Below are 21,623 nucleotides of genomic sequence, written 5' to 3'. Positions count from 1 at the left end.
ATCTGATTGCTTACAGGGAGGAGGGGGAGGGCAGGTTGATAGTGACATAGCCATATCCCAACATAACATGATAAAATTAGAACTAGACAGAAGAGAATATGTTAATTTCATAAGCTCTGCTCTAGAAGGCCCTGAAACCTGCTCAGCAAGGAGTATTTTAATCTGAGCTTGAACTTTTGCCAAGAATATACTGCAAAAGTTTTATTTGCATGTACATTTAAAGGAGAAATAACCTATATTTAACATCCTGCAGCAGACCAACTAGAACCCCTCCAATACCTCCTCTTAAAGCATGCCATGTTAACAAAAGGAGTCAGCACCCCAGGCCTGTATCCTGTATGGAGTGTGCTCCCAGCATCACGGAAAAACCAAACGAAAAAGGCAGCAAAACGTTGACAGCAACCCAGCCAAAAAGATGCACATATGTTGAAAGGAATCTACATGTCATTTAGAAAGTGTCTCGCCTCAGTGCTCAAAGCAAATTAAGATGATCCATCCCTTGGGGATTCTCACAAAGACACATAAAAATGCTTTACAATCTGATGTCTGGATTCAGATCATGTACTTTTGGTCAAATTCTATTAACTGTCATGGAAGATGAAGAAAGTACTCCAGGGCCTCATCTCCCAGATTGGTACTCAGGTGTCTGAGTTAAGGGCACGGCCACCACAGACACTCAACAAGGACTTTTCAACTGTAATGTAACACCACTGACCTAGAATATGCCCCCACCCTGTTCTTCCTCCAAACATGGGAAAACAAAACAAAACTACAGAGCTACCATCAGTGGCTACCCTGAGCCTACAAACAGCCAGTGTGCTGAAGGCTGCAGGTCTCAATGTGCTACAGAAATTTCTGCATTCAAGTTAATCAGTCAGGAGAGAAAGATCAGCATTTGTGATCCTGAGATGGATTTGACAAAAAGAAAGTTAATTCTCCCATACTTCTGTTGCAGTGTTTTCCAACCTGATACCCCTTTCAGAAATCAAGGCAAAAAAGGAGGAAAATAAAACTAAACCGACCACCAAGCAGGAAATGACTTTTCTGCTATACCTATAAGGTCACAGATTTGTTTGGGGGGAAAATCGCACATGTGACACGGTTCCTGCATAAAGATGGATCTTCCATGAGAAAGACCTTTAAGAAGTAGCAAGGGTAACTTTATATTCCTTCCTTCAGATCCAACCTTGAAATTATTATTGAGAAACTACTTTGAATTCCCCTGTAACACATTTTTTTGTGTCATGGAAACCTGACAATTCCTATGTGAAATGAACACACAGTTTCTGCATCATCCCCGCAACCATCCACCCATCAGATAAAGCATCCTACTTCTTTACAAATCCCATAGCTGGGGGCCACCATCTCCTCTAATTAGCCGGTCCCAGTTGCTTCCCCCAGAATCTACCCTCTGTCTAAAGAAAGCCCAACATGCTTCTGCTGGACACAAAACAAAGGAATTCAGGCAAGATTCTTTGCCCTGGTCCACGCAAAGGTACCTTTTTCTTCCGATCTCGGGACCGTTTTCGGTGTTTCCTTTTTTTCTCGGGCTCCTCTTCAGCATTGATTTCTAAATCCCTGTTTTTCTTTAATTGAGATGCTGCATGAGCCATATTGCATTTAAAAAATCCTTTGAAACAGAGCTTCCTTGTAGAAAAAAAAAAGGTGATCTCCTCGGGCACCTTTATCAGCTTCACAGAAACATTTCAATCACTGACAAGAGTCCTTTTGGCCAGAAGCAGGGAGACATTGAAAATACAAAGATGCTGTCCGAAGCTTAGGCTTAGGAAGAAAAATGCCTGGTCTCCGGCTTCCTCCTACACCTTCCTTTACCTGAGCCTTTGCAAAAGGGTGCAGCCATAGTAATGCATTTAACGTAATGAAAAAGACAGCTGGGACAGAGAAGGCTGCTGTATTGTGGCTGTATCCCCTGCCACCAGCTGGAAGCGCCTAAGTCTCTTCACGGAAGGGGGAACACAGCAAAGGATGCTCCCCCGTAGGAGAAAAAATCCAGAGTCACCACACAGGCAGCAGACACCAACCAGCACCAATTCTGAAAATCTATTTTAGAAACCCTCAAAAAAAGGACAGGGCTGAATTTATCCAGCCCTGCCAAGGCTGCTTGGAGAATCATTTAACCTCTAAGAGGAATGGAGCAGTTCCGACTTTAGGTTAACTACTGATGGTAAAATTAAATAAATTTTAAAAAAATAAAATGTCACTCTGCTACGGAGACCCTGGGTACATTATGTGGGAAACAATGCACGCTTTGCTGTTCCCAACAGTGCGTCCTTTATGCTGAATTATCAATCCCAGTGCATTTGGTGGGAGAAGATTACAGAAAGCCTTGTCTTTGGAAAACCAACATGCTTATTACAACACATCACACAGAAAGATGTGATCGTGTTGGCGTGCCGAACAGATGCCTGATTCATCTGAGGGTCCTTAGCACCGCTCGCTCCCTGTAGCCCACGGCCCCAGGACAGGAGATCAGGATGGGAATCCCCTGGTCCCACTGGTTAAATATGGAGATTATTAGGGCTGGCCTCAATCACCTTACTCTTCCTGACACCTGAGTCCCTCAATGACTGCAGCTGATGAATATTCATCATGGGAGGGGGAAGTAGCAGCAATATTCAAGGCCTGCAGAAGTCCCAAGAAAAACTGCAGTGTAAGCATGGCATAAGACACGCAAGAATTCTTCCCTACCCCCCAAACACAAGCAAGATGCTCCAATGGCTTTATGTAAAAATCCCTCATATTATCTAGAAATGGAACACTAAGGATTTGAGTCCTGTGTGGCATAAAGAAAATCCTTCACAAAGCCCGACAGGATGAAATGAACAGATCACAGTCAGGATATGTGGTTTGCTCCAAAGACCCAGGGTTCATGATTGTGAGTACCCAAGACTTTGCAGGGCTGGCTGCTCAGGCGTAGGATTGGTCTGAAGCATAGCACCCCAAATTCAGAGAGCTCACGTGAGGCCCTGTTTGAGTTTCTAAGGAGCACCCTCGACATGCTCTGATAACTGGAAGGTACAGATATCCCTAAACAGACACAACCTAGCCATCATGCTTGAGACTTCATGGCAGAAATTTCTTCTGAGGGCTTTGGGGGCATATGACAAAACTGGAAAGCACCCCCAGCTTTCAGCTATGGAGCCTAAAGCGAAGGCAGTCTGCAGGGGATTCTAGATCCAGATGGGTAATTTAAATACAAACTTAGCCCAGGTTTCATTGTCATCTTCAAGCAGTTTCCTGGTTTGTACTATGATAGCCCCTGAGGGTCAAAATCATCAGCTTCAGAGGCTGTGGAGTCCAACTTTTAACTTTACATAGAAGAGTCCAACCTCTTATTTTATAAACAAGTCTGCTGAGGGCCAGAGAAGTAAATGACTTGCCCAAGGTCACACACAGCTAGGAAAGCTCTGAAGAGTGATTTGGACTTGGGCCTCCTGAGTCTAATTCCATAATAGATGTCAGCTCTAACCACAGAGCTCTGTCCTACACCAAGTTAAAAAGGCTTGGGCTATGGGTCCCCTGGTGGTGTCATGGCTAGGAGCAGCCTATCTATCTATTTATCAAAGCCTATCTGACTTTTTCAGCCATGGCAACTTGTAACATCATAGAGAGTTTATCAATGGAGGGAGAACCCTCTGAGAGGACTGTAGTTTGCCAAAAAGTCAGAGGTCTTGAGCTGTAAGGGGATTCAGAACTCAATCAATCCAAATGGGATTCAGAGCTCAATCCAGTCCAAATGCTTTCTTTTATAGAGGAGAAAGCAAAAGTCTAGGAATAGGTAAGAGGCTTGCTCAAGGTCATGCAGGTAGTATCAGAGGCAGAATTCAAATACAGATCTTCTGATTCTAAAACCAGCGTTCTTTCTGCTGTATCAGGAAGTCACAGATTCTTGAAGACAGCTTGTGTGAAATCCGAAATCTCCATGTTGTAAAAGAGTGAGTAACAATTTCCATATTCAGTGACCTGGGTCCAAAGAGAAAATGACCCCAACCCAACATACCCTTATCAAACAAGTCAAATGCCTCTTTGCTAGGAGTAACTGTTTAAGTCATTTTAGCAGGAAGGTAGGAAGAAATCCACAGACTTTATTTGCATGTATTTTCCATATACAAAGTATTCCACACTTTCCAGGAACAGTCACAGAAATACAATTTTTTCTCCTATAAAATAATTGAAGAGTTCAGTGGAAAAGTTGGCAAGGTGCCCATTGACTCCTGGAAGGCTTCTCTTCCCCCTATATTAGAGACACCAAGGATCTCTAGAAATACTGCTATAATGGCCTTTTTGGCCAAAGAAATCCCTTCATGAGGTTAGAGACAAAGAAAGAGAGGGAAAGAGAGGGGAGAAAGAGAGGGAGAGGGAGAGAGAGAGAGAGGGAGAGGGAGAGAGGGAGAGAGAGAGAGAGAGAGAGAGAGAGAGAGAGAGAGAGAGAGAGAGAGAGAGAGAGAGAGAGAGAGAGAATGAAAGCTGTAGAAGATCCCAGAGTGATTAAAAACAGCAGAGCCCTCATCGGTTTAATTTGGTTTAGATCAGCAAAGGTTAATCTGAAACTTTGAAAACAAATAGCATGTATTATTCAACAATGCTCTGACCTATTTACTTCTGGGCTCCCTAGCAAAATCCAGGAGTTGAGATGACTTATCTTCCTAGCCTCTACCCTTGCATCACACAAGCCTTTACTGCCAGTCATCTACACTGGTTTCTTTTCCCTCCACCTGAGTCTAAACCCTAGGAGGGTAGGGATCTTGTCTCAACTCCATGCCCTGCGATCTCCCCCAGCAGCTTGCCCCATGCTCTGCACTTGGGACACACTTAACAATGCTGTTGAATGTTGAATTTATTGAATGAATAGAACGATGAAGCGTGGGGCAGAGGATCGAATCTAGAATCAGAAGGTCTGAGCTCAAATCCCAACTCTGCCAGTTATTACCAATGAGTGAATTTCTAAATCATTTCAGATCTCGGTTTCCTCATTTATAAAAACAAGTAAGTTAGACTAGATGACATCTAAGGTCTCCCTTTGGCTCTAAATTGAAATGAAAAAGTGAATGAATCCTTGACACAACCTAGGTCAGGGCTTCTTAAACTTTGGCAGGGTAGGGGGGTGGTGTGGTTTCTGGGCCCCTTTAAGAATCTGACAAAAACTATGGGTTCTCTTCTCAGAAGATTGATTTTAAATGGATAAAATAAAATGCATAGGATTACAAAGGAAACCAATTATATTAAAAGAGATGCAATTTTTTCCCATTCAAATTCACAGAGGCCCAGAAATTTATCCACAGAATCCACGTTATGAACCCCCATTCTAGGCACTATATGTATGTATATGTAGGTACATATATGTATGTAGATATATATATGTGTGTGGGTGTATTTATCTATTGAGTGATACAACAATGAATAGATGTAACCTGAATTTATATACTGGAATAACCATTCCTTCATAATAGTTTCTTAGTGGTGGTCCAGTTAGATAACATGGGGCTCATTTACAGGTAAAGACAGGGAGAGCTGGTGCTGATGAGTCATCAGAACAAGTGAGACCTTAAATCCACAATGACCTAGGCTGGTTGTGGGGAGGGGCACAGGAGATTGAGGTTCCCCATCAGGGTTAGGACCCACTCTGCCCATGCAGAATTATGTGACCTCAGTGGAAATCCCTCATGTCATGGTATGGATCTTGGGATCTTGGGATCTTGATCTTCCCTTGTCTATCCTCTACCACACACACTTAGCCACTGAAACCATTGAGATGCTAGTGTTCCTCATTCCTGCATTCTCTCAACTGCTGCTGGTGGTTTCTAAAAGTGAACATGCCTGATGTAACATCAGATGTTAGTTCCAGCCATCCTGAAAAGGCTTTTTTTTTCAAATAGATAAGAAGAAAAACTTAAAAATTATTAACTTGAATAGAGTTTAACTTTGAAAAATAAATATCCAAATGTAAGTCTCAAGACTTCATCCCATTCAGGAATTATTATCAGGGAAAAAGATTCTAGGGCTAATAATAAGAATGAAAATATTATTATAATAATAATAGCTGGCATTTATAAAGCACTATAAAGTTTGTGAAGTGATATACAGGAATATTTATATAGTATATATAATATATATGTATATATGCATGTATGTGTATATATACATAAGTATATATGCCTGTGTGTGTGTATATACACATATATATGTATCTATCTATATCTACCTATTTATCTATCTGTCTTGATTCTTACAACAACCATGTGAAGTAGGTGCTAATATTATGCTATATTCTCCTTTTACAGATGAGAAAGCTGAGGTCTAGAGGTAAAGTGACTTACCCAGAGTCACACAGCTAGTTAGTACCTGGGGTCAGATTTAAACTCAGATTCTCTGGACTCCAGGTCCAGAGCTCTGGGCTGTCTTTGAGGGTCTTCAGTTCAGACCATCTACACAAGTCCTATCTTTGCACAGGGGGATAAGTTGGAGATGGAGAGGAGGCGAAACTCAGAAGCAGGAGCCCCCAGGAACCCCAAGATGTCAGGTTAGCTTCCATTTGACCAGTCAGGAATCCCTTTCCAGGCAACTTCTACTCTACAAAAAATATCAATGACCTGAAGCAGGCCTCACTCCAAAGTGCATCTCATCCATTCCTTGACCTCCAATCACAATCACCCTGGGACAACTGCTAAACCAGCTAGAGATTTGCCATGATTTCCAACAGTCCCTAATGAAAATGAATCTAAACCAACTGTTTAAAGTCATTGTAGGAATGATTGTTGTGATGTAAAATAGTACATATGAAGTCAAAGAGGACATAGGGCTACTTCTATGGCTTTGGGCCAGTGACCCAAACCCTCTGGACCTCGGTTCATCTCTAAAATGAAGGCTTTAGACTAGGTGACCTCTGAATTTCCTTTCGGCTCTAAATCATATGATGACTTCCTTGTCCCCAGTCAGATGGATGGTTCTTTATCACCCCTTTTGCAAATAATTCCTGATGAAGGATGTCAAGGTTCATTTGTAACATTACTGGACCAGAGCTCAAAAAGCGTTGGAATTCAGTAGAATTTGCTTTCCAGTGGGGCATGTGGTATGAAGCTTATGAAATTATATTCATTCCTGAATCAATACTTTATTCATAAATAATCTTCTTAAAATGAAATCCCAATAATACCCTGGAGTGCTCCACAAAATCCAGGCGCTACCTGCAGCTGGCACTATTTTCATTTTTGGAGGGAAAGCTTGTCAGCTTTGCAAGATGACATTCAAATATGACATTTGTCAGATGACATGAATGACCTTTTAAAAAATGTGTGATCCAAGAGAAAAAAAATTCACACACATAACATTTCATTTCCCATCTTTATGTCTTTGCCCAAGCTGTCCTCCATGCCAGGAATGCCTTCCCTCCTCTTCATTGCCTTTCAAAATCTATCTCCTCCAAAGTTCACCTGAGGCATCATTTCTTTTCTGATCCCTTCAGCTGCTATCATCTCCCTTTCCTAATTTCCTTGTATTTATTTCACTTAAAACATATTTTGTATATATTTATGTGTAAACATGTTGTTTCCCTGATAGAGTGTACACATGACTCCCCACCATGCTTGCTTTTCTTCACTTGTATCTGATTCCATCTCCTACCTCCATACTTTTGCACAGTCCCTCATGCTTAGAATGCACTCCTCTTCACCTCTACCTCTTGGAAATCCTGGTTTCCTTTATGACATTTCAAATACCCTCTTCTACATGAAGTCATTGCTTGTTGCCCTAGTTATTGGTATTGTATAAGGTTTATACATAGGTATAGATCAAGGGTTCTTAACCTGGAGTCTGTGAACTTAAAAATATTGTAACTATATTTCAACACATTTTGCTTTGTAATCCTGTGTGTTTTGATTATTTAAAAACATTATTCTGAGAAGGTGTCCTTGGATGGACTTCACTGGACTGCCAAAGATGTCCATAGATATGTAAATGTTGTCTTCCCCACCATAAGGTATGACCCCTGACTACAGGGACTATTTTTTATTTGTCTTTAAATTCCCGCACCTCACAGGGTAGGAGCTTAATGAATTCCTGTTGATTTGTTGCCTGATGTCCTTTCTCTAGGGCCGATACCTTGTGGAAGATTCAGAAGTTTCTAATGACTTACAGCTGAACTGTTACAGGGAGATAGGAATTATGGGGGAAATGAGGAGCGGAAAGGAAACAAACTGAAAAGATAACAGAAATATTTCAGAGTAAGACTTAGCGATCTTGACAAGGGTTCAGAAGAATGAGGAAAACATGTGGCTCGATGGAATGAGAAATATTCCAAGCTCCTCCCCCTTCAGCTGCCTTCAGATCAGAGCAGACTCAGCCAAAAGAGAAGTCAAAATATTTTTACCTCCCAATGAAAAATTATATTTGGCTCCATTGTAATTTCATTATCTCTGGCATCTTAAAAAATGATGTTGTCAAAAGAGCCTGAGCAGGCTCTGAACTCTGGAGGAAGGGGATGAGCACACTACTTGTGCTTATCAAGAAATCACCTCCCAATTCTAAGAGGCTGCCAGAATGCCTAGTCTTCCTGATTAAGTGTGACACAAAAGTCCCCCCCAAGAATATGGTGGAAACACCACTGGGTGGCCAGCAGTTCCTTCTGCCTGGGTACCCTGTCTATCAGCTACATGTAGAGTCTTTCCAGAAGCAGCTGGCCATAGCACTCTGCCTGCCCTCCTCATCCTAAACAGCACTACACATCCTGCCCCAATCTGACCTAGATGTTCGAAACACAGCCAGCTGGCCATCAACATGCCAGCTGCTGCTCTGGCCTGACGTGGGGCGAATGGGGCAGGTGCACGGAGCTGGCTTCCCCTGAGTTCCCTGCGGTCGATCCAGGAGGGCTGGCTTGAAGGAGCCTCTTCCTGCACCTGCAGACCTGGGACTGTCACTCCCCTGACATACCTTACCTGAAATGGTAAAGAGTGACACCCTAGGAACCCTGCTCTGTGAGGTACTGAGACAGGGGAGGAATTTCCCCAAGGGAAGCTCTGAGCCACCAGGTCACCACTCCCTTCCTTAATAAACTCCAGTGGCTCTCCATTGCCTCCTGGTTCAAATATCAAACCCTTTCTTTGGTATCTAAGGCCCTTCACAGCCTGGTCCCCTCCTACCTTTCCAGACTCCTTAGCCTTGAGTCCCCTCCACAGATCCTACCATCCAGCATCAATGCCCAACTTGCTGTTCCTGGACTCACCCAACCATCTCCCAACTGAAAGTTTGTGCTGTGTCCATTTCCCATGCCTGAAATGCAGTACTTCATCTCTGCCTTGAAGAACCCTGGCTTCCTTCAAGAATTCACTCAAACTCTACGCTCTGGGGAAGGGTTCTCCCAGTCCCCACCACCTCCCCTCAGCCCATTTCCTTCCCCTGATGACTACATTCTGTTTCGCTCTGAATATATCTTGAAGTTTCATTGCTCTTCACATTTTCCCCTCCCCCATTTCACTTTGGAATGGGAGCTTCTTGAGGATAGGGACCATGGTCTTCTCTTTCCTTGTATCCTCAGCATGTAGCCCAGTGCTTGGCACACAGTTAAGTATTTAATAAGTGCTTGCTGATTGACTGAATTGTTTTATTTTAGATTGATTAATAGTTTTATTAATAAATAATGGATGAAAGGGATCAAGTGACCATAAGAACACAGGCCTGGAAGGAACATCAAAGTCCAGTCCATTATTTTACATGTGAGAAAAGTGAGATTCATTAGTGGTTGGTTCAGTGACCTGCCCTTGTTTCCTTATCTCTAAAATCAGCATTTGGTCTATATCAGTGGTTCTCAAGCTCTTTGGTCTCAGGACCCCTCTATATTCTTAATAATTATTGAGGACCCTCCAAAAAGCTGTTGTTTACATGAGTTATAGCTTGCTACATGCAAAATGAGAACATATTCATATTAATTGGCTTTGACCTCTTGGATCTTCTGAAAAGGTCTTGGGGACCCCCAGAAGTTCTATATCACACTTTGAGAATGACTGGAAGATTTCTAAGGTTTCTTGCAGCTTGAAGTCATTTGATCCTATAATCTCCAAAATGAGGGTTTTGCTCTAATGACATGTAGAATGACATGTAGAATGAATGGTGGAGACAGAGGACGTCAGAGTATCTTCCAATTCCATGCATTCTGTGATTAAAGGGCGCTTCCCGCTCTAAGATTTTCTGCGTCTAAGGATCAGGGGTGAAGAGCACACAAATGAGAAAGAATAGGGAGAATGAGGGGAAAATTTGCAATGAAAATCATAAATAGGAAGACAGTATTTACAATTTGTATAATATAAACTGAAAGAACAAAATAAAAGCCAAAGCCCAATGTCCTATAATCATAATGGCCAAGTTTGACTCTGAAGAAGAGACAGGAGAATTCACCTCCTTCTCTCCTTTGAAGGAGTAGGGGAGGGGACTCTGGGTGGAAAGTGCTGCATATAACTGTCAGACATGATTTATATGTTGGTTAATTTTATAAACTGCTTTTGTCTTCTCTTCTCATTCTTTACTATTGGCTCTTGCTGGATGGGGAAGAGAAGAGGGACATAATAAAGGGTGAAAGTGATATAAAAACAAAATATAACAAAGTTTTTTTCAAAAAGCACCATATGCCACTTTTAAATTTTCAATTTTTTTTATCATTAATTTATTTGTTTTCAGTTTTCAACAATCACTTTCATAAGTTTTAAATTTTCTCCTCTTTCTTCCCCCCTTCCTTCCCACAATGGCATCCAATCTTATATGATCTCTACACATACATTCTTATTAAACACATTTTCACATTAGTCATGTTGCATAGAAGAATTAAAACGAATGGTAGAAACCATGAGATAAACCAAACCAAAATAAAAGAGAAAATAGCCTGCTTCATTCTACGTTCTGACACTATAGTTCGTTCTCTGGATGTGGATGGCATTTTGCATCATGAATCTTTTGGAAATCTTTTAGGTCTTTGCATTGTTGTGAAGGGCCAAGTTTATCAGATACAATCCTCCCACACTGTGGCTCTTACTGCATATAATGTTCTTCTGGTTCTGCCTATCAGTTCATATAAATCTTTCCAGGTTTTTCTGAAGTCCACTTGTTCATCATTTCTTATACAATAGTACAAAACAATAGTATTCCATTACACTCACATACCACAACTTGTTCAGTAATTCCCTAATTGATGGGTGTCCCCTCAATTTCCAGTTCTTGGCCACTACAAAAAGAACTGCTATAAATATTTTGTATATGTGGGTCCTTTTCCCATTTTTATGATCTCTTTAGGATACAGCCCTAGAAATGATATTGCTGGGTCTAAGAGTATGCACATTTTTATAGCTCTTTGGGCATAGTTCCAAATTGCTCTCCAGAATGGTTGGATCAGCTCATAGTTCCATCAACAATGAATTAGTGTTCCAACTCTCCCACATCTTCTCCAACATGTATCATTTTCCTGTTTTATCTTGTTAACCTGAAGGTGTGATGTTTTTACCTCAGAGTAATCTCTCTAATCTCAGCATTTCTCTAATAAATAGTGATTTAGAGCATTTTTTTCATGTGAGTATAGATCCCTTTAATTTCTTCCTCTGAAAACTGCCTGTTCATATCCTTTAACCATTTATCAATTGGGGAGTGACTTGCATATACAGCATTTTTTTAAAAGCATATATATGGGTTCAAAAAATATTTTTGTAGTTACTGTTGTTCAGTCATTTCAGTTGTGTTTAGGCCTCCATGACTCCATTTGGGGTTTTCTTGGCAGAGATATTGGAGGAGTTTACTACTTCCTCCTCCAGCTCATTTTACAGATGAGGAAACTGAGGCACACAGGGTTAAGGATTTGTCCAGAGTCACACAGTTAGTAAGTATCTGAGGATCTGAACTCAGGAAGATGAATCTTCCTGATTCCAGGCCAGTTCTCTATCCACTGTAGCATCACCTAGCTGCTCTGCTCTATATCTTACCTCTTCTAAAACTTTCCCCCAATCTCAGTACTAAGACTATCTGGCACTTACTTGCCAAGGAGTAAGGAAGAGAAGTGGTAAGTTTCTAGATCTTGGGCCAAAAGATTCTCATTCAGAAATGTGTTCATCAGGTCTTTGGAGGATCTCATTATAGGTAAGTTGGAGAAGACTACATCTACTTTGGTTGACCATTTGCTGGAGACACATAGGGGATCATGTATTTAAAGCTGGATGAGACCTCAGAGGTCATTTATTCCAACTCCCTCAAAACGAAGAGAGGTAGTGATTTGTCCAAGATCATTTTAAGTAATAAATAGAGGTTAAATGTTTAAGCCCAAGTCCTCTGGCTCCAAATCTAAAGAATGTCTCTGTGAGCATGCATGTGTGTGTGCATGCACATGTGTGCATGTGTATTTGTATATGTGTGAGCATGCATGTGTGTGTGTGTTCTGAGTACTCTTCAGTATCCGTTGGATCGGATGGCATCTGAGCTCCTAACATATAACTCTGAGATTCTGGGAGGATCAGAATTGCTGACCATGAGTGGTTTCCTAGACTTTCTGACCAGGGATATCAGAGAGGGATTATGGTGGCTCACTTCATTCATCTATTCAACAATACCCAGGATGGGTATGCCTAAATGAAACTGTTCAAGTAATTCCAAAATTGAAGCTACAATTCTTCCCAGCACCAAGGACCCCACTGACTGTGGTCTTAAAAAAAATCACACCATGTTGTTGGCTCCCACCTACACTTACTGCCAGGAAATTTCAAAAAGCACACAAATGGAGTTTATGCAGTCTATTCATATTCATCTGTAAAGCTAAAATATGAACACCTGCTTCTCACCTACCTCCCAGGGATGTCACCAGAAATAACCAACATCTATGAGACAGCCTGAGCCTCAGAGAAAACAAAAACAAATCCACATGTACAGAGAAGCCCAACATGTTAGAGTAGGGAGTACCTCAAAGAACAGCTCATCAAGTCCTCTCACTTTGAGATTTTGGGACCAGTGATTGGAGAACTGCAAGGGATCTCAAAGACCAGCTGTGCCAATGTCTTCTTTTTATAGGAGATGAAACAGAAGCCCAGGGACACTTATTCACTTATTCAAAGTCACACAGCTAGTGAGGAGCAATTCTAGGACTAGAGTCCTGGTGTCTACTCTCCCACACTGCCCATTAGGAGTGGCAATGCTGAGTCTACCAGGGAGACTGGCTGGTACTCCAAGTGACCTAACGCCATTTGGGAGAGTCCCCTATTTTAACTCCCTTTACAATGAAAATAGCCATTGTAGGACATTACATAAGATTTTCTCCTTCTGGGATACCATAAGGTGCTCTTTTTCCTGTGGCCTCAAATGAGGCATTCTTTTCATGTGGGAATGGCAAGATGAGCTAAGCTCACAGAACCACAGAATTAAGGAACAGGAGGCTGTCAACTTGTCCAGCCCAGAGGGAACTAAGAATCTTCTCTACTGTGGTCTTGACAAGGGATCATCCAGCCTTGCTTACAGCCCTTCAGTAAGAGGGAATCCACCATTCTTGGGAGGTAGCATTGGGCACTGGAAAGTGTACTGGCCTTTGTTGTCAGAAGACCTACCTCTGGCCCTTGTGACCTGTGTGACCTTGGCAAAGTCACCTCTTTAGGCTTCACATTATTCTTCTACAAAATGAAGGGGACTAGGTGGCCCTTGGGGTCCCTTACAGTTCTTGATCTATGATCCTGAGGCAACCTATTCTACTTTAGGATACCCTTTCTTCTCCAGGCTAAGCACTCCTTATTTCTTCAACTAATGCTTATATGGCAACATGGGATAGGATATGATAGGGTACATGGGCTGGAAGTGGGGAATAAGGATGAAACTGAATGGTTTGCAATGATAACAACAAGGGTTGGCCTTGGCGAAGAGTTCCTTTCTTGGAGGAGATGAGGGACTGTGAGTGGGTGATGAATACTGCATGTATTATGAGACAATCAATGTGTTGGTTAGTTTTGATGAACAGTTTCTAAAAATGTTTTCTCTTTCTAATTCTTTGCTATAAGAACTGGCTTACTGGCTGGGGGGGGGGAGGGATAGATTCATAAATGTATATGACAACAGAAGATGTTCATAAAATAGTATTTTTTAATGAAGAGCGTTTTAGTTATTTCTTAATTCCACGGCATCTCCAGTTTGCCAACCATACCTTTTAGGTCTTTGTCTAAGCCAAAGGTAAAATTATTGAACAGCACAAGGCCAAGGGATGATTCCTGGGGCACTACAACAGAGACTTGCCTCAGTGTTATAAACATTGATCTATTAACGCCTGACTATTCTTTGAGTCTGGTCAGTCAGTTAATTGTTGATTGACTCATAGTCAATTTGCACAAATAATCTGTCATCTCCAACCACACACCTATAATCATATTCTCCCCTAGCCCACAAATCTCTATTTTGCTATCAGAGTCCCAGTCAAATGCTTGGCTTAAAAACCTTGAATACATCAGTAGGACTATTTTTTCCCCTTACACTGAGCCAAAATTCTCCCTCTACAACTTCCAATCATAGCTCCTCTTTTTTGTCCCCTGGGCCCAAGAATAACAAGATTTCCACCAATCAGCTCTTCAGATACACAAAACCACCTATCCTAGCCTTCTCCCAAGCCTTCCCTTCTTCAGGTGGACACCTTCAAATCTTTACACTGATGCTCTTGTGACATAAACTAGAGGCCATTCACCACCATGCTTATCCTGTTCTCCAGCCAATCAATGGCCACCCCAAAATGCAGTACCCAGAACTAAACACAATTCCCCAGGCTGGCAATTTTTTCAGCATCCAGAAACTTAATTCCTCCAAGGCTGGAGACACATTCATGGAGGCCAACAAGGAATTTTCATGTCACCCCTTCCCTTTTCTTATATTTCTATTTCCTATTAGCCCCTTTTGTTCTTTTCCATCTCATTTTTATGTCTCACAACTTCTGAAAATTGTCAAAGGTTGTTCCTTGGGCTCCTGTGCACTATATGAGAGAGAGACTAAGGTGACATTGAGCCTGAAAACACCTCCCAAGGACACTGAAGATTTGAAAGTCTGGGAATAAAAAATAATAATGTAGGTGTTCTTTAGTACTCGATACCAGCTGAGGCTACACTGCTCCTCTCCTCCCATCCTCATCACCATAAGACAGTAAGTCACTTTAAACACTATCTGGTTTGTCATCCTTGAATTTCCCGAGGAAATTTTAAAGTAACAAACATAATGATTATTAACCAGTATTTTGAGTACCTTCTAAGGAGCCAAGAGTAAGTCTGTCATTTAACTATGCCTTTAATTCCAGATGTTTGGAGTCTTACTCGTCTTCTTCCTTCTCCATCCTTTTCTGTCACTTCATTATCTCATCTCATCATCATCTCATCCTTCTCATTTTGAGGAAGAAGATGTAGATGATGGTAGCTAAGTATTTGAATGAAAAGATCAATGACTCAACCAACAGATACTGAATGAAGACCTACTATGTGCCAGGCATTGAGCTCAGTGTTGGAATACTCATATAAGATGAACAATAGTTCCTGATCTAGTGAGCAGAACCCTGGGTTTGAATCCTGGGGCTGTTATCTCCATCTAGTATTGGTTGTGTGCTCCTGTACATCATGTAACCTCTCTTAGCCTGCTTCTTCATTTGTAATATAAGAGGATTAGACTAAAAATCTTCTGAGATCTCTTCCTCTGTCAAATGAGAAGGTATTAGTAAAGCACTTAGCACGTAGTAAGCATTCACTAAAATGTTTATTCCCTCCTCTCTCTTCCAGTTCTAAATCCAATATGTTATACAAGACCACTAGATGGTCTGATTCATGTTATTTTTCTTGATACTAGTGCATTTTCTTAACCTACTCGACATGTTTATTAGAACTTATAAAATCAAGAAGAGTTATGTTTTAAAAGAGAAGTATATTTTTATTTTCTTTCTCCTAGCTTAAAATGGGAAGAAACTTATTAAAAATGTAATTTACTCCTTGATCATGGCAAGGATCCTAAGCATATCCTGCACAAATTTTCTTTCCCCAAAATGCACATATAAAAGACACTATTTCCCAATTGTCTTTCAGCCTCTGCTGGCCTCTCCTAGGCTGTAGCTCACAAGACTTGTCAGAGTTCTATAGGTCCTCAAGAGCCAACTAGTCTAATCCCCCGCTTACCAAAAAGTACCTTCTCTAACTTCCCTCCCAAGAGCCTGGAGTCCCACTCCACTGCCTGGATGGGGGACTCCCTCCCTCTTGAGGGAGCTCCATCCACTTGTGGGATGCTCTCTTTGTTAGGAAGATACCCCTAATGTCAGGCCCAAATCTGCCTCTCTGAAGCTCCCCCACACTGTGTCTGGTTCTGCTCTAGGTCCAAGCAGAAAAAAAGCCCAATCCCATTGACATGATAGTATTTCATGCAATTCAGGGAACTGATGGAGAGCCTTTTATTTTTTTGTATCATGACACCTTTGGCAATGCAATGAAGCTAAGAACCTCTTCTTGATATTGTATTTTTAAATCCATAAAATATAGTATTAAAAAGAAAATCAAATATATGGAAATATCATTACTGAAATATTTTAAAATAAAACAAGGTCATAAACCCTGGGTTAAGAACCCTTGATGTACTGGAAGACAGCTCTGATGGCCCACCCTTTGTCATGATATTCTACCTCCCCTGAGACCATTAATCTGACTGTGTCAGGCTACTCTCTGAGCTGCTTCCTCTGGCATATGAAGAAGAGCCTAATTCTTCATGAATTCTGATTTATGATCAGCCACCAACTCAAACCTTTTAGTAGGTAACATATCCAACTCACAGATCTCACTCAATCCTTGTATTTTGTAGTGGAGTCATTTTTCAGGCGTGTTTGACTCTTTGTGATCCCATTTGGGGATTCCTTGGCAGAAATATTGGAGTGGTTTATCATTCCCTTCTTCATCTCATCTTACAGATGATAAAACTGAGGCAAATAGACCTAAGTGACTTGCCCAGGGTGAAACAGCTGGTAAGTGTCTGAAGCAGGATTCGAACTCATATAGATGAGTCTTCCTGACTATAGACTTTGTGCTCTATCCATGGTGCCACCTAGCTGCCCTCTCCCATTTTACAGATGAAGAAATGAAGGCCAAGGGAAGTTAAGTGATTTTAGTTAACACAATTTGCTTCATAAGACAATTTACAGATTTACTCATCTTCAAACAGCTGATCTGAAATTTCAAACAATAACATGCAGATTTCTAAATTGAAAGGAAAATATGCCTTCGCTCATATTACAATATTTCTAAGAGCCGAATGAGTTGTTTGCCATAGAGAAGACAAATTGTTTTAATATATCAAAACTGTCCTTAATGCAAAAATGATAATAATAGAACTGATTTTCCTCCCTAAAAACTCATGTGTTATTGAGAGAAAGGGTAAGACCAGATGGCTCTGGGGATTAGCAGTGGGGAAAGACCAGTATTCACCTCAAGGTCGTTGATTAAATTTTTGTGCTAGTTGGCAGTGACAGAAAACCATGGCCATCTGAGGGCTCGTTGGGAGCCTTGGGCCAGTTCCTGCTCCACAGTTGTTAACACTCTCAGGAGCTGCCTTTGCAACTGACCCTCAGAGGTATGAAGTCAGGGCATATGGCAGGCTCCTTGTTAATTTCTGCACCATCCTCACCATCCAATATAAAACACATGTGTAAAGGATTGTGTGACCTTGGACCAGTCCCAGGCTTCAGTTTCCTCAATTCTAAAATGAGGGATTGGAATTAGATGTACTCTAAGGTCCCTTCCTAATGTAGATCATCATCATCATCATCAATCACCATCATCAAATTAGCATTAATACAGCATTTTAAGGTTTGCAAAGCTCTTCGGATATGTTAGCAGACTTGATCCTCACAACAACTCTATAAGGTAGATGCTATTTTTATTTCCATTTTGCAGATGAGGAAACAGGCAGAAAGGGGTTAAATGTTACTTAGAGTGCTGCTGCCAGTAAGTGTCCGAGGTAGCATTCAAAGTCTTCAACATCTCAGGTCTTCCTGAAGGGGCAGAAGTTCTCATCAGCTCTCTGCTGATAGACCATGTTATTTACTAATAAAACAAATACATTTAAGGAAATTACTCTGACTTTAGAGGACTCGCTCCCCATGAGAGGACGCTCAAGTAGAGCCCCTACTCTCTTCATCAGGTCTCTCTAAAGAGAGAAATATCCATCTGGTTTGTGAGCTTATACCTGTGACTCCCAGTTTGTCTCTTCCAATTCAATCCAAAGGACTGAACTTGAAAGCTAATTAGACAAACAATTATCAGGAAAGGAAAGATTTGATTTGTTTTCCTTTCACAATATTTCACCATGGCTCCCAGTATATGACAAAAGCCCATTTTTATTTAAAATTTATTTTGGTTCCATCTTTTTCAATATGTCTTGAAATAACTTTAATTGGAGTCAATGTGAGAAATCAATGGGTGACCCTGGCTGTGCCTTGGAAGGAAGAAGGCTTCACAATCCTCTAGTGTTCAGATACTTATGGAAGGACACACAAAGCCAGATTCTCACACTCACATCCAATTCCTTTCTAGGCCTAAGTATATAGTCCATTCGCTTCATTGTGGGCCATTAGAAACAACAGTTATATTTGTCACATAAAAGCAAAAACAGTTACTTTTAAAAATACTCTCATTATCTGTTCTGGTATATGAAAGCAAACACTGGTAATGACAGCTTGGGATAGGGGCCAGGCTGCCAGGAAGGATTTGACACCTGTGACTATTTTAAACTAATCATTTTCCAGCCAGCTTTGATTTTGTGAAATAATATGGACCATGTAAATATTCACACAAGTAATGAATGAGATGGTTCTTCCACCTACTCTGTATTTGTTATTTGTACACAATTGGCCACCTGTTGTCTACCCTATTTGTGTCTGAGCTCCTTGAGGGACCATGGTTTTGTCTTTTTGGGGGGTTTCCCTATAACTTTTCACAGGGCCTAGCACATATAATATAATTGGCTGTTGTTATTATTGTTATTATTATATCAGAACCTTCTGGGCAGCTCACAGTCTTAGAGACTGGCCTGGAGACACTGAGAGGATTTGCCCAGGGTGACACAACACAGCTCTTCGGTGCCAGAACCTCAAAGGTAGTATTCAAACATAGGGCTTCCTGACTCTGAGGCCAGTCCTGATTCACTGTCACAGGAAATTCTTGGTTTCCTTCTGAGACCTCTCATGTAGAACAAATAAGTGTTCATGTATGTGAGTGTGTACATGTGCATGTGTATGTGCACATATGTAATAAGAAGGCAGCATGATACTGAAGGCAGAGGCTCAGTCTTGGAGGCAGGAACACCTAAGCTCAGCTCCTTTCTCTGGCACACACTGTCCATGGTACCAAAGAGAAGTCTCTCAATCTCTTCATGTGTGCACCAGGCAGCTCTTAGGTACTGATCTTTGCATGTAGAGAAGGAGCTCCCTAAAACAATGTCATCAGAGCTTCAGGTCTACATTGATCAGTCAACTGACACATCCACAAGTATCTGAGTGCTGGAGATAGTACAATTACAAAAAGTGAGAACAGCCTCTGCTCTCAAAAAATTCACCGTCTACTGGGGGACACATATCTATAAATAAAAGGCACTACATCTATCCTACACTTTTATATAGTTAATAAAAAACAATGATGAAAATAAGGAGAAGGACTAGGATTGTGATTCATTGGTATGAGGAACTCCCAGGTGAGGAAACTACCTCTACCAATATTAGTTGGTTTTCCCCAACTTACAGTCCCAAACATTTGCCTAAGGAGGGGTGAATGTTAGAGGTGAAGTGGTTGTAGGTCACACAGCCAGAATGTGTCAGAGGGGGGATTTGAACTCAGGTCTTCTCAGCTTGGAGGCCAGCCCTATCCACCATACCACATATAGATTATGGTAACAATGAACCACTACCGAAGCTCATCAAGCCTTCCTCAGTGTGGGTCCTCCCTCCATCAGTCACCAGTGTCCATTGTAGCCCATCCAAGACTTCTTTCTGGGACTTTCCATAATCTTTTACAGAACATCTCCCCAAAACACTGAAGGTTGTCTCTGGTTCCTTTTACTTTGGGGGACCCTCCAAGGTCTCCCCTAGCTCTTGCTCTTAATGGGGCTGCTTCTTCTTTGGCCCAGCCTGACCTCCTTTCTTCTTATTTCTGTTAGTTCCTCAAAAGCAAGGATCACACCTTCTACCTAATCTGTATTCATTCTATATAAAGCTCTCCAAGTTTCCCAAAAGAATGTAAGTTCCCTGAAGGCAGGGATTATTTCATGTGGATCATTTTTTTTTATCTCCAGGGTTTAGCATAGTAATAGTTGCTTTTGTTGTTCAGCTGTGTCTGACTCCTTGTGATTCCACTGAATGCTGCAAAATTATAATGACCAATTATAATGGGATAGCTAGATGGATAGAGCGTGGAATTATTGGGAAGACTTGAGTTTGAATCCTGAATCAGAGACTTGCTAGCTGTGTGACCCTGGGTAAGTAACCAATTTCCCTTAGTTAGCTTTAGTCTCCACATCTGTAAAGTGGGAATAATAGTAGCACCTGATTCGCTGGGGAGTTGCTGGGTGAGATAACATTTGTTAAGCACTTAGCAAACATTAAGGTGATATGTGTAAACAATATCATCGTTATTACATTATCATTATTATTATTAACCAAATGTGACATCAAAGAGAAGGTAAGAGAGGGCCACTCTCTCCCCTCCACACATATACTTATTTACAGAGGTGAGGGACTATGGGTGGGGGGAACAACCTATAAAATCAGACTTTTTCAATGTTGGTTAATTTTGCTGAACTCTTCCCCTTTGCCCACAATTTTTACTTTTTGTATAAAGAATGGTTTTTGAGGAAGGGGTAGTGAAAGAAAACATTCAGAAAGGTAGTTAATGTTAAAGAGAGAGAAGAAAGGGAAAGAAGAAGAAGGAGGAGGAGGAGGAGGAGGAGGAGGAGGAGGAGGAGGAGGAAAGAAAGATGAGAAAGAAGGGAAGGAGGAAGGAGAGAAAGGGAGAGAAAAAGAGAGAGGGGGAGAGAGAGAGAGAGAGAGAGAGAGAGAGAGAGAGAGAGAGAGAGAGAGAGAGAGAGAGAGAGAGAGAGAGAGAGAGAGAAAGAGGTATTTTGGTTGGTTTTTAAAAGAATGTTAGTCAGGACCTCTGCATGCTACCTGGGCTTTTCACAGAAGTACTGATCCTTCTCTAGACCTAACTGGACTCCTGGCCTCAGCTACGAGCACAGGCTAGGTTAACTAATCGCCGTGTCTACCAGGTGAGGAAGGCACCCAGCTGCATAGCAATGAATGAGATGACGTCTTTTGCCTGACAGCGTGTTGTTATTAACTGACCCCGGCTGTTGATACACCTAGGGCTGTACACCATTCAAAACAGAGCCGGGGAGCCCACGGCTTGCAGGTGACATGCCCAGCTTCCTGACATTCTTGAAGGCAGCCCTGGCACTCAGGGGATGGCAGCTGCTTCTTTTCTTGTTAATCAGTCACTTACCAAGTGCCAAAAACTGTGCTGGACATAGGGGACACAGATAAAAAAGAAACCCTCAAAGAGCTTCTATCCTAATGGGGAAAAGAAGCAGCCCAGAGGAGAGTACAC

General features: G+C 41.5%; 1 protein-coding gene across 12 annotated transcripts in view; it reads right to left on the bottom strand.

Moving 5' to 3' along the window:
* Nucleotides 1–21,623, bottom strand: part of ANK3 (ankyrin 3) — a 715,857-nt gene that overhangs the window by 359,753 nt on the left and 334,481 nt on the right. For 4 of the 12 annotated variants that reach the window (XM_072628880.1, XM_072628884.1, XM_072628888.1 and 1 more), the window contains exon 1: nt 1,500–4,370. The exons of 2 other annotated variants lie outside the window; for them this stretch is intronic. In XM_072628880.1, coding sequence (XP_072484981.1) covers nt 1,500–1,613 — 114 coding nt within the window. In that variant the 5' untranslated portion in view covers nt 1,614–4,370. Of the gene's footprint in view, nt 1–1,499; nt 20,933–21,623 lie in introns of those variants that run through there. 6 more of the 12 variants (XM_072628886.1, XM_072628890.1, XM_072628896.1 and 3 more) reach the window with 5 other exon arrangements.

The sequence above is a fragment of the Notamacropus eugenii genome, chromosome 1 (genome assembly GCF_028372415.1).
Source record: "Notamacropus eugenii isolate mMacEug1 chromosome 1, mMacEug1.pri_v2, whole genome shotgun sequence".
Lineage (NCBI taxonomy): Eukaryota > Metazoa > Chordata > Mammalia > Diprotodontia > Macropodidae > Notamacropus > Notamacropus eugenii.
The sequence above is the reverse complement of the archived record's forward strand: the minus strand, read 5'-3'. Positions and strand labels throughout refer to the sequence as shown.